Here is a 13,767-nt window from a genome sequence, read left to right on the forward strand (position 1 = left end):
GAAACAAATAGAGACAAATTTTTCAATTAATACTTATAAGTATAGATATTTTTAATATGGTTATATATGCATATATATTATGCCAGCAAAAAGATTGTTTATAATTATTAAGGAAATGTTTAAAATGTACTATATCGTATATCACGTTTGCACTCGGTAATATCCGTTAAATTATCGTATTGAGTGCACAAGGCCTCTTGCACATGTATGATTATCACAACGTATGAGATAAAAAAAGACATGAAGTGAAGCGGTTCACTCTTCTACCATTACTGAACAATTTTTATAAACAATGATAAATAAAGTAACATGTTTTATCGTTTTTGTTTTTTATTAACAAGTAACATACATAAATAAGTATCTTAAAATGTTGTACTTAAAAATTCTGCAATTCACTAGCTATTCTCATTGTATTTACGGTTGCAAATTGACATACGTGTTTAAATTATGTTCCGATAATTAATATTAGTTGCGACTAAATATTTTCTCTTCTGTTATACGTTCCATAAAATTAAAAATGAATTAATAAACTGTATGTTTTTAGTGTAAGTTTCTTGGGACATTTTGTAGCATCTTTAACGTATCATATCTTTTAATAATTTCAAAGAGTTATGTAAAAAGAGAATCAATCTGATATTGTCGTCATTGTTAAATAATTATGCTGTCTAAAGGTCATTTTTAAATGCTGAAATAATCTATCGCTATCATTTATCAAAAACACAAAGAAATCCTCGTTATTTCACAGCACTGTTTGCTCTTTAAATGGTGTTATGCATTCTCTTGATTAACTCCTCGTTATAGCGTGTGTCACGCATTTGCACGTAAAATACATCAACATAACACGCAACCTGTGCATATGCTGCTGTACACGTTATACAAATTTAATCAAAATATAGTTTTATGCGTAAGCAGATAATAGCAAAATTAAAGTGTCAAGAGATTACGTTATTAATAGCGAAAACTATATCTCTTTTCAAGTTCAAACTGCAGGTTTAGATTATCATTATTAGAATATAACGTAAGTAAAAACATCGGACATAATTATATTCGTGAGACGTAATATATGACAAACGATGATGACAAATATTAACAATTTGTTCAATACATATAATGCCAAAATTACCTGCATGTTACAATGATTAAGACACGCATATAACAATTTATGATATTCTGGCTACGATAATAAAGTTTAAAAATTAGTAATAATTCTCACGCTATTTATGCGTAAGTATCACGATAGTTATGCAATTCTACAATATCAGTTATGTAATTATAAAGTCTATTAAACCTTCGGAATAAATAAAAGAAAACCAGTGTTTCTTCATCAAATTCCAATATACCTGTACATTTGAATAATTCAAATATGTTACTCATTCAGTATTTGTTAGTCAAATTAAATAACTAATTACGATGCAACACATGTGGTATGCAAACTATGTGGAAACATTCTATGCGCATTGTGCTTAACATAACATATGTATTTAAAATAATCTTTTAAAATTTACGCTTTGAAAACTATAAACAGATTAAAACTTGATAATGGAACGATTATGTTCCTATATGAATCATATTAAAATTAAATTATAATATATTTAAATGTTATATCCAAAACTCTAGTTCTCTAAAAATCAGATGCTAAAGTTCGCATCGGTAGTTAAAGAAAGCAATCGAACACGCCGTTCTTAATCACTGTATTCACTTTTCATCATCATAAAATCGTTTCATTTTTTATTCATATATATCAAAAGGTGCTGTCGGATTGCATACAAGAAAATTGACTGATATTGCCCATGGTAGAATAATATCGTCACGCAACGTCATATCTTTTCCCTCTTATTCCCACATACATCATTCGTGTTCGTATCCACATGCGATAAAAGTGTAACCGGCGCACCTCTTAGTGATGTGCCCCTATGTAATTGGCCCGTAATTAAGGTGGGCGCGCCTCTTTTTACTGAATTCTCTCTGACTTCTCTGAATTCTCACTGACTTTCTCTGAATTCTTACGACCAAAAACATACTCACTTTCGTTCCTAGAATTGCTTAAATAGAAGTTATGTCGGGAATGTTTGGACATTAGTACCATATCCTAATCACCAAATAATACATATAAGTATTATATTGATAGTGAATACAACTTTAAATAAAGATATCAATTTTCCATTATCAAAAGAAATTGTTACATGAAATCGTGAGAATCATTTTGTGTTATTTATTTTTAATTAATTGTAAACGTACCGATATCAGCTCATATTATGGCTGGATAACGGAATCATGCGAGGACAGCTAGCGTGACGACTTGAAGAACATATCACATAAAAACAGCAGTGGAAACCGGTTTATGAAAGGGACCTGGACTCTAAAAAAGTCAGCGAGATCATAAAGCGAAGGGTGTAGCACGATACGTTAGCACTGTGTCTCTTGGCAAAATGGGGTTAAAGGTGTTTGACTGCGGCAGCGTTTTATTGATTCCGGGACAGTTTACGCTCTGACATAGAATTTCGACAAATCTTAGAAACATTCTCAATTGCATAATTGCTCATCTGTCTCTTATTTCTTTATTTCAGGGTAAAAGGCCATTCAGGCAGCTCAAGGCATGACGAAATACTGGCTGAACGTAGCCCTCCTCAGGGTAGTTTTACCAGTCATTTTAGTTGGATGTAAGTCCCGTTCACATGATTCTTTCTCTCGCCTGTTTCCTTATAATCCAGATAATAAATGGCTCACGCATATCTATTATTAATGATGATTTATAAAACAATATGAATGATGAAAATAAACATAAAATGCTTTTAAATATTATTTAAGTATTGTATAATTTAAATATTGTATAAGGTTTACACTCATTCGAGTTTTTGTGCACTCATCGTTATGTCAATTAATTTTATTACTAACTCTCGCAAAAAAGAATGAGGACATCATTAAATATATGCAATTTTCTCGTATATTAATTAATTAATTATCGTATATTAATTAATTAATATCTTAATTATGAAACAGGAAAAAATGAGAAACACGGGAAATGAAAAGATCTACTTTTATATAATCTCTTTATAAATATTAATTTTTTAAATATGTATTTTTCAGACATTCATTGTTTTAATGCTAAATAATTACATATTAAAAAGATTAGAAAATGTAAATAATGTATTAAATAATATAAAAATTAATATTTTTGCTGTTGTAATACTATATACACCGTTTTTAAAATAAATTGTATGCTATAAAATATAATACAATAATGAAATGAAATAAAAAAATGAAATAAAAAATAGTCATTTATTAATATAAAAATCGCATTTTTGTGTTATGAAAAGAACTCTTCAAAATTATTTTGCCGAAATGATAATGCATTCAGTGACATTTATGCTTATAATTCACCATTTCTGTTTGACTAACGATCTTAACCCGTTGGTCGTTGTAATTGGAAATCAGTAAAACGAAGAATACGAAATGCCGCTTTATCGTATTTCGTAACAGAATAACTAGAAATAGACGATGATCATATTGAGGAATCCGACTTAGGTCGGCTACTGCCTACACTCTAAATAACCATATTTGGGATTATGCTAATTACGCTTTACGATAACTACACGATAGCAGACAAACAACATGTGATGATATATAACTTCCTCTGATGACCATGTGTTCACTACATTTATATTGGACTTTTCTTGACTTACTTTCTTTGCAGTTTTAACATACATTATTTTTTAATAACGTTCCTATTTAATAAAGTTTCTACATGTTAAAAAGATTAGTTAATGAAGATTATAATATTAAAGTTATATACCGTGTATTTAAGATTAATGTTTTGTATTGATCCGTCCATTATTGATCAAACAGTAATGCTGCCATTATTTATCAATGTGTTATCAACTCGCCACATGCTGGATCACATCATTATGCTACTATTGTTAACGATTCACTTTGATACTCACATAATTTTGATCAGTTAAAAAAGAAATTTGACTAAATATAATTTTTAAATCTAATTTACATGTATGTATATTAGTTATTCTTTCAGCAATTCTGCTTTCAGTTATTCTTCTATTTTTTATAACACATTAACGCATTTTAATTACTAGATGACATAATATGAATACACATGCATTTCTGCATAACAAAATATTTGAACATAAGATATGTGGAAAGATAAAGAGGATAGAATAAGAATGAACTTTCGTAACTATCACATTTCCACATTGACATCACGGACACGTGCCTAAGCACGTAAATTAGGGAGCGTTCTAAAATTAGGGAACAGGCGGTTGAACTCGTATATCCGTTCCATGTGAGAGCAAGAGATTTGCTAGCTTTATCTAAATAAATATACAATCGCTAGCTATATTGAACAAATGTACGTAACGAATACTAAGAGGATCCTCTCATCGAAAGTAGGATACTTATGTTCTTTTTATCAGAACAAACTTAATATCTGATGCAAACATGGCATGCTACGATTTATTGCGATGTTTTGTAGATGACAAATCTTTAATCAATCGTTAAATAAAAATATAAAATAAATAATAATGATGAAACGACACACATGATAATTTTATACTGATATATTATTAAAAAATATTTTATGATTTATGCATTTTTTATCATTTTTAAGTTTGGTTAGACTATGCAAACTTTTTATATTAATAAAGTTAATAATATATAATTTAATAATATTTTTCAAGTAATAAAAATAGATATTAGTTGTTTATTTGTCTAGGTGTAAATCATTATTATGTGCGAATTAAATAATATATAGTATAAAAAAGATTTTATGGGTAATGTAACGGATTTTTAGCTATTATAATCTTTGTGTCGTAACAATTCATCGAATCAAGGTTAACTTTATTTTATAGATATATCCTAAGAATATGATGAAATTTTCGTGCGTGTAACCTTCTCATTTCCGCTGTTTCGTAATCATGGAACTTTATAAGCCTGAATCTTTGATATAATTCACAAAGATGAAGAGTTATATAATAAGAAACCTATAATTTAATTTATGTGTTATTTAAATTATTATAATAAATAATTTAATGTTAACATTGTAATAATTATTAAGATTCACTTCTACACATATATGCCAATAATTAATATTTTTTAATTTTTATATTCGTTAATTCGTTTATATAGTTAAATACAAGATTAAATCTATATCTAATAGAAAAATAATGCTTAAAATAACATATTGTTGTAATGGCATCAATTTAAATATAAATCTCAAATTTATGCACGCGCGTACAATTAAAACTCTGTAGGGGTTTGCCGCGGACTTTACTTGGCAGCGACACAATGCTGTTATTTATATATGTCGGTCTAATATAACATACTCCGAATAGAATGAGTAAATTGCTAGAGACAGTGAGTCACAATGATAAATTACTTGTGCAAATCATTTAGAAGAACACATGAAACGGAAATTCTAGTATAGTGTAACAGATGTGAATTAACAAACTATGTTTATTTCTATGTTATATTTTCGTAACGTCTCATGAAACAAAAATAATTATCATTAATGGACCAAAAATTTGATAACAATTTTCATTATCAATGTATCTGAGTTTGCTTCAGTCTTATACTACATGTTCATCCAGTAGTATAATAGTTCATACTACGTTCAGAGGGGTTGAAATGTCATTTTCTAGGGAGTATTATTATTGACTGCATGCCGAGTAATTCCTTTCCTGTTATGAATGACCTTTTCAAATGTAAAAATAATCGTTACCACAATATCATCAAAACCTGCATAGCTTTATACGCAAGCTTTATATACTTTTTTATGTTTCATAAGATTATATGTATATATTTTATATATGTATATACAGGGTGAGGCACCTAAAACAGACCACCTGAATATCTCGGCTGTTATTGGTGATAGAAAAAAATGTGTCAGACCAAACTTGCATGGTTTCGAGGGACACATAATTTGTTCTAAATAATTTTTTATTAGGTGGACGCGTAGAGGTCATATGAAGGTCAACGTCGTTTTTTTAAATGGTATGATATGTTTTTTTACGTACCATCTAGTAGAGCGTTTGAAGATGCGCACATTGATCTACGGGTCAAAATCAATCAAGGTCACTGAAGGCTAAAATTTCTAAGTGCTAGAACTTTTTCATTTCTGAGTTTACGGTATTTTTAATAGCAGAGAACTCTAGGCAATATAAAAAATAATGATATCATCAACTCAGAACTTCTCGAAAAAGAAAAAATTTCGAACGGCTAGAACTTTTTCATTTCTGAATTTACGGTATTTTCAATAGCAGAGAACTCTAGGCAATATAAAAAATAATGATATCATCAACTCAGAACTTCTCGGAAAAGAAAACATTTCTAAGGGCTAGAACTTTTTCATTTCTGAGTTTACAGTATTTTCAATAGCAGGGAACTCTAGGCAATATAAAGTAAATTATTTTCCCTTGCCTTCAGTGACCTTGAATGATTTTGACCCGTAGATCAATGTGCACATCTTCAAACGCTCTACTAGATGGTACGTAAAAAAACATATCATACCATTTAAAAAAACGAAGTTGACCTTCATATGATCTCTACGCGTCCATCTAATAAAAAACTATTTAGAACAAATTATGTGTCCCTCGAAACCATACAAGTTTGGTTTGACACATTTTTTTTTTATTATCAATAACAGCCGAGATATTCAGGTAGCCTGTTTTAGGTGCCTCACCCTGTATAACATTTACGAAAAGTTTCTTCTTTGAATAAAATCTTGAAAACCAAAGTAAAGTAAATTAGTTTATATAATAAATGAAAGAAGCAAATAAATTAATATAAACTTTATCTAAATAGTTCTAATATTTTTATTACAGATATACTATAAATCGCAAGAATAATGTAATCAGATTAATATAATAAATGGAAAAATGATAAATTTATAAAATTATACAAAATTAATAAAATTACTTGTAATAACATAAATTCTGGTATAACAGGTACAATATGGAGACCAGTGGGATTGTCGATCGTCTATTTGGGACTAATGTTATATTCTCCGATGGTCCCAATACCGACGCACAGGACCATGACAGGTCATACAGGAGTATACTTGAAAACCTGCATTTGCCTAGCCTTTATTATAGCTATATCTCAGATCATCTTTCATATTGTCCTCCTATCACTACCGCCTTATGGATACTTTCTGCAAAACTGTAAGCAACACTTCTAATCTAATCTAAACATTATAATATTATAATCTAAAAATGTTATATTATACAAACACACATACGTACACACATTTTCAGGCGAGTTTATAGAGAAGCTTTTTAGACACATAGGCTTCGTCAGATTAGATAGTGCATCCGTGTGGGAAATATTTTATTGGCTAACGCCAGAATTCATAGTCTTACCTACCGTGCTTGCAATATATTTTATATGTCGTTTCCTTACACAAAAACCTATCAATGAAGAGGATAATATTCCTCCTCAAGACAATAATTCTCAAGAGAGGGAAATAGAAGACAGAAACTCAAAGGTACATTAAAGCATACGATATGTTCAGCATAGAATAAATTTTGTATTTAACAACTAATATTTTTATATACGATAAAATGCGCCACTTTTATTGTATATAAAAATATTAATCGTTAAATTGCGTTATTTTTCTGAAGGTTTTCAATATTGCTCACTTTAAAACCAATTCCTCTAATGTAAAATACATGTTTAATAACGCATTTTGCGAAAAACAAAGTACTGAGAGATAATTTGCATTTACGCGTATCTACAATTTAGATAATCAATTTCCTGGGACGTATCGGCACCTACGTTGTCCTGGCATCATTATGCTGCACTGCAGCTTTGAAACCATCAATAGAGGCAGCTTTCTACTTCCTGGTTTTTCTCGGAGCCGCAACATGCTGGGCTTGCAATCGAGAACTGCGAAAAGGTTTTGCCGTGATCTGCAAGATTGTCATGGTCGTGGTGATTGTTCACATCATCGCATTGCTCGCCTACCAGAATGAGTGGCCGCAAGAAATCATTCCAGTATCCAGCGCTTGGTCACGTTACTTAATGTTAACTGCAGTTTATCACACCAACTGCAGTCATCCAAGAGATGTGGAGTACACAGATGATGCCGATTGGTTGATTTACGGATACGCTTTAAGGCTTTTCTGGTTGTACTACGTTCTTGCGTTGCAGTCCCAGTTTCTCAGTAAGAAACCGGTAAGTTCACGCATTTTCTTGTCTAATAAAAATTACGGTGCTTTAAAAAATGGTAACTACTAGCTGGTATAATAAAACTAAAGATACATTGGGCAGTGTATGTAGGGATAACATATAGATTTCTAACATAAAATAATGTTCTTGACATAAGCTTCGTTACCTAGAATTAGTATATTTGAGTAGTACCTTAATTCTTATTTTATTAAAATTACTCAAATTGCTGTATTACTAACGTAATAATATCGTGTTTTCGTAATAATATCGATGTTAGAAATATATGTAGAGAAATAGTGTCTATAGAAAATAGTATTATTTTGAAAAATAAAAATTTGATGTTATGATTTATCACAACAATATAATACTAAAACTAAATATTACAGTTTATAGGGAAATTTTATTAGAAATAGTATATCGAATAGCACATTCCTTTTCTTTGTATCAAAACTTCTCTTAGAACTTGGACTATTTTAAAGTTAAAATCTTCCCAAGCTATTCGCTAGCTGCTTATTGGGTGCAACATAATTAATCCATTTATGGAGAAGGATAATTAACGTTGACTCTGCAACTAACAGGTGGCCTAATAAAACCTTTAAATTCATGTATTTGAAAGTGTCAACGCCTGATTAATTTTGCTAAATGAGCTTGTTAAAACTAGGAGATCGCCAAATATTGATTAAATTTTCCTTGCAAAATTGCAAGAGTAATATCTTTGTGCAATGATATTAGAGAGTTTATTTTTATTTACATTTACATATTTTATATAAATATAGAGCAGTCTATTTGTTAATTATGACTTGTTAAGTAACTTTGCTTTAATATTCTATTTTTGATAGAAACAAAAATAGGAAAAACAAGAAACAACAAAAAGAGAAAAATAATACGGAAATAATTACGGAAATTATTATGGTAATTTAGAAGATTTGAACAATTTGCAAGCCTGAAAACAGTTTGAAAGCTTTGACAGTTCTAAGTTCGACTAAGTTTGCAATCTTGGCGATTTCAAAATTAAATATGATTTGTGGAGGAATTTGCTGAAAATATCTTGCTTTTACTAACGAGGCATTACAGGCACAGAAAACGAAACGATTAAGCGGTAGATTGGAGAACTTGGACACTCCATTGTCTAGGCATGTGTCCGTCAGACGTAGGACACCTTCCCAAAGATGGCAATCGGCACGACGTAAAGCTCGTGTAAGATTTCGTCTCACATGAGCCGATTCGCTATATGATTAATGTTTCTATATGTTTGTAATTATAGAATTTGTTTTTTTGTCAGCTGTATTTTCAGATTTTATCTTAGCTGATATGTAGCGCATTGGGGATGCCAAAAATTACATAAATATCTCTGTTCTTAATTCGTCTTTTAATTATTTAATTTAATCCAATTTTAATAGGAATGTCACTAACTTCTCAAAGTTTTTCTGAGTTACTAAATTCTAATTTTTAAACATACTATTTATGCATTTAATATCTTTAATCTTAATATCTTTGAATTCTTTATATTTTCATTTCATGAGAAGTTTTAAATTTTTATTAATTACATTTTAAACATTTTTTTCGATGTTTTTATATTTTTTTATAATTCTATCTTCTATATAATTTCTTTTTTTGTATTTGCAAATTATCTGTAATATATTAGCTACTAATTGATAATATAAAACATGCACGCAATCAACATTTGCACCTACAAGCGATTCTAATTTGAGAAGCTATTGACATTATTCACGCAGCTTTTACTATCAACTTTTAGCCACAAAAAGGTTCTCTTGAAGAATTGATATTTGTAAAAAATTGTCCTGCTTATTTTAAAATATTTTTTGTATTCTTACTTGCTATCGCCTTCCAGATGTACCATTGTTGTTTAATGCTGAGCAAAATCCTTTTCCGTTTGGAAACATGCAAATGTGCTGCATGTTTAGTTTGCCATTGTTTTAGAAGCCGGTCGTAGATTCTTCGTTACCAACAATTGACGAGCGAACGCCTGTACGTATATCAATTGAATATGCATGATTAATTCATTAACTATTTATTTTTCTGGCTTGTGTATGTTACATAAATCAAATTCGTTGAACGGCTTGAAGTTCTATTCGGACAAATGATCATACAATTTGGCAAAATTTGCACGAATTGAACTTAATTAATTCCCATACACGCAATCATCAATATTAACAAAACTTAACAAATATTGTAAAAATAAGCGTACACTATTTTGTACGCTTTGCATGCTTCTGCCGTTATTATATAGAATAGAAATTTAGAAGAAACATTGAGTCTTAGCATAGAAGGAGAAGCACGGTAATAAAATTTATAGAATAAAATATTACAGTTTACATCGTTAAAAGTATTACATCACTAAAAAATATAGCATTTGTTTTGCTGTACAGCTGATGCGATTTGGATCCGGAAGAGCGGGCCTTCTTCAGGATTCTACTACCGGGAGTATCATCGTCAACCAAGATGGTCATCCGGATGATAGCATACAGATGCAGAGCCTCAGTGAGGGTAACGATTAAAATATATAATACGCAATGTTATGTGTAAACAGAATGGAATTTATGATTAATTAATGATATATAATTTAGGAGTACCTGATGAGACGCCAGGTATCATCGAACAAATAATCATGGCAGTGTATTCTATTTTCCAATTAATAGTTAATTCATCATATCTTGCTACAAATATAATAATGATGGTAAGTATGTGATAAAATATAACATTTTAGAATAATTAATTCAGAAAATCTCATTATATTTCCTTTTTATAATTTTTCAGACATGGAGTATAATGTATCATAGTTGGACGACATTTGTCCTGCTTCTATGGGCACTAATTTTATGGATGGTTCCGGATAAACGTGCTTCTATGATGAAATGTTCTCCCTTCATCGTGTTCTATGCGACCCTCTTACTTCTTGGACAATATGTTTACAGCATGGACTTGACTGATCAAGAATTGCCGACAGTGGTGAGCGGCATCGAAATTTCTGAGATTGGCTTCATCAAAGCCGATAAACTCAGTCGCTGGCACTTAATAGTTAAGGTACATTCCTTGCAAATAACATCTAATGTTTTTGAAAATAGATTTATAATTTTTTACTTTATATTATAAATGTACTTACATATAATTATATATATAAATTTTTTGTATAATATAAATTGTATTATATTATTACATTGAAATATATTTAATATATAATTTATTTTTTCACAGTGCCTATTCATATCAATGTTTTGGATCACTCTCAGGCAATACATGACAGAACGAAAACAGCAAAAACGGTCTTCTGCCTTGAAAGACATGGTAGCGCCGTTACACATATCTGTTTCGACAGCAGCTACAACTGCTATGAGCCATGATGCACCAGAGATTAAGAGCCAATTTATGAAAAATGTTGGAAAACTATTGCATAATTTATTGACCAAATTTTGGATTGCCGTAGTGGCGATTATGCTGTTTATTTGCGGCATTACGGGAGAACGCATGACAGTCTTTAGAATTATTTATATGTCACTGTTTCTCTTCTTCGTTATTACATTCCAGGTATGTAAAGCGATATAACAAATACTCAGAGAAACAAATATTCAGTTTATATTTGCTAATGAAAACATTAAATATTAAATTGTAACATTTCAGATATCGTGGATAGCCTGGAGAAGAATAATGTATGGATTTTGGCTAACTGTCATTGGATACTCAATAATCATGCTAATTCTTGTATATACATATCAATTCAAAAATTTTCCTTCATACTGGGAATATCTTGGTATAGATCAAGATCTGTAAGTAATCATTGCTTAATTATTTTTCATTAAACTTTAATTAATTCATTAACTTTAATTCAATATCTTAGTGAGTACAATTATATATTATTTTAGGCAAATGGACATTGGACTAGAGTCCTACGAAATCAAAGATTTATTCGTGAGATTGCTAACGCCGACGTTTTTCGTTATCATCACAGTACTTCAGATTCATTATTTCCACAAAGACTTTCTTGAAGTTACTAATATTGACAGATTAGGGTTTGTAAAAGCACTTTTATGGCAATATTATTGCACAATAACGCTAAATTTTAAATATTTAGAAGTATAACTTGTGTGTGTGATTGATTTTAGACCTGAAAGCTCGTTTAGACGTGCCAGTTTAGGACATTCTCCTAGCTTAAATATTCCAGTGTCTTCGCCAGCTGACGTTACGCTCACCGAAGACGAAAAGTATACGATGTACACGTTGAAACAGTTAAAACGTATGCTCTACATTTATTTACGTTTAAAAATAAATTATTTTTACTTTACTTATGGAATATTATTATGTAGATATTTTTAAACTTATTTACAGACATGTCAAAATTAGAAAGAATTGCGCTGTTTCGAAAAATAACAAAACATATAGTGAATTTTTATAATAACACTTGGCTCTTCCTCGAAATTCACATGCAAAAGATTATTTTTATTTCATTCATCCTTTTGTGTGTCAATGATGTGAGTAAAATTATTCTGATGCATATCCACGCACCGTTATAACAGTGAAAAATAAGTTAATTATATATATTTGTTCATATATAGATATGCGCAATAAATTTCTTCTTTATCGTCGCCGTAGTCATAATGATCAATTTTAGAAGAAACATACAGATAACAACGATTAATGTAATGGCTGCGATCATATCGCTTCTCATGGTTACCAAAATGTTGTATCAAATTCAATATATTAATCATGATAATTGGGATGTCAATTGCACGGTAAGATTCATTAAATAAATCTTTACATATTGTATTAGAACAAATAAAATATTTAATATGATTGAAAAATTTATTATATCATCAGGCATTAATCAATGAATTATTTCAGAAAAATATTAATGAAGAAAATCAGCAATATGCAAGCAACAATACGATCTACAATATAGCCGAATGGTTCGGGATGAGAAAAGCAGAACCAGGTAGACTACCAGAACTGTTGAAGGGCTACATTGGCATCGTTACTGTAACGACCTTTAGGAAGATAATCAGAATCCGTCAATGGTTTTATCGTCATAATAAAGGAGAATCTCTGGACACTCCTCAAGTGATGTTCCCAAGAATCACTAGGGCCGATGCTGACAAAGGATTGCCGGAGTGCTTGAAATTCCTCTTCAATTATGGCTTCTATAAATTCGGCCTTGAGATATGCTTCATCGGAATCGTCACGCTGATCGGCACTAGATTAGACTTTTATTCCGTTTTGTACAGTATGTGGTTACTGCTTTTCTTTCCGTTGAAGAGGAAAACCGTGGCCCGAATTTGGCCTATATTTAAACTTTTTGCCATAATTCTTCTACCCATACAGTATGCCATCGTCGTAGCTCCGCCTTCATGGCTCTGCATAGGTAATGCGATTACATTGACTAGATATTAAATTAAATGAGAGCGATAACCAACAAGATTCTATTCGGGTCTGTCTTAGAATATCCATGGGACGAATCTGATGTAATGAGGAGGCTACAGGAATGGATGTACCTACCTGATCCAGATTTTCCACCAAATCCCAAAAAACTGATTTGTAAGTTTATAATTTCAAAGCAGAATATCTGAAATCTTTTTATTT

General features: G+C 30.4%; 1 protein-coding gene across 13 annotated transcripts in view; it reads left to right on the plus strand.

Annotated features, from left to right (window-relative positions):
• Positions 1 to 13,767, plus strand: part of LOC105279274 (piezo-type mechanosensitive ion channel component) — a 29,571-nt gene that overhangs the window by 1,219 nt on the left and 14,585 nt on the right. For 4 of the 13 annotated variants that reach the window (XM_026971495.1, XM_026971486.1, XM_026971490.1 and 1 more), the window contains exons 2-18: positions 2,568 to 2,660; positions 6,954 to 7,169; positions 7,263 to 7,492; positions 7,750 to 8,181; positions 9,241 to 9,372; positions 10,117 to 10,164; positions 10,566 to 10,683; positions 10,764 to 10,873; positions 10,954 to 11,220; positions 11,392 to 11,721; positions 11,815 to 11,960; positions 12,057 to 12,203; positions 12,297 to 12,427; positions 12,520 to 12,662; positions 12,747 to 12,923; positions 13,033 to 13,549; positions 13,627 to 13,722. In XM_026971495.1, the coding sequence (XP_026827296.1) occupies positions 2,597 to 2,660; positions 6,954 to 7,169; positions 7,263 to 7,492; positions 7,750 to 8,181; positions 9,241 to 9,372; positions 10,117 to 10,164; positions 10,566 to 10,683; positions 10,764 to 10,873; positions 10,954 to 11,220; positions 11,392 to 11,721; positions 11,815 to 11,960; positions 12,057 to 12,203; positions 12,297 to 12,427; positions 12,520 to 12,662; positions 12,747 to 12,923; positions 13,033 to 13,549; positions 13,627 to 13,722 (3,304 nt within the window). In that variant the 5' untranslated portion in view covers positions 2,568 to 2,596. The remainder of the gene's footprint in view (positions 1 to 2,567; positions 2,661 to 6,953; positions 7,170 to 7,262; positions 7,493 to 7,749; positions 8,182 to 9,240; positions 9,373 to 10,116; positions 10,165 to 10,565; positions 10,684 to 10,763; positions 10,874 to 10,953; positions 11,221 to 11,391; positions 11,722 to 11,814; positions 11,961 to 12,056; positions 12,204 to 12,296; positions 12,428 to 12,519; positions 12,663 to 12,746; positions 12,924 to 13,032; positions 13,550 to 13,626; positions 13,723 to 13,767) is intronic. The other 9 variants (XM_026971487.1, XM_026971491.1, XM_026971488.1 and 6 more) reach the window with 6 other exon arrangements.

The sequence above is a fragment of the Ooceraea biroi genome, chromosome 7 (assembly GCF_003672135.1).
Source record: "Ooceraea biroi isolate clonal line C1 chromosome 7, Obir_v5.4, whole genome shotgun sequence".
In the NCBI taxonomy this organism is placed as follows: domain Eukaryota; kingdom Metazoa; phylum Arthropoda; class Insecta; order Hymenoptera; family Formicidae; genus Ooceraea; species Ooceraea biroi.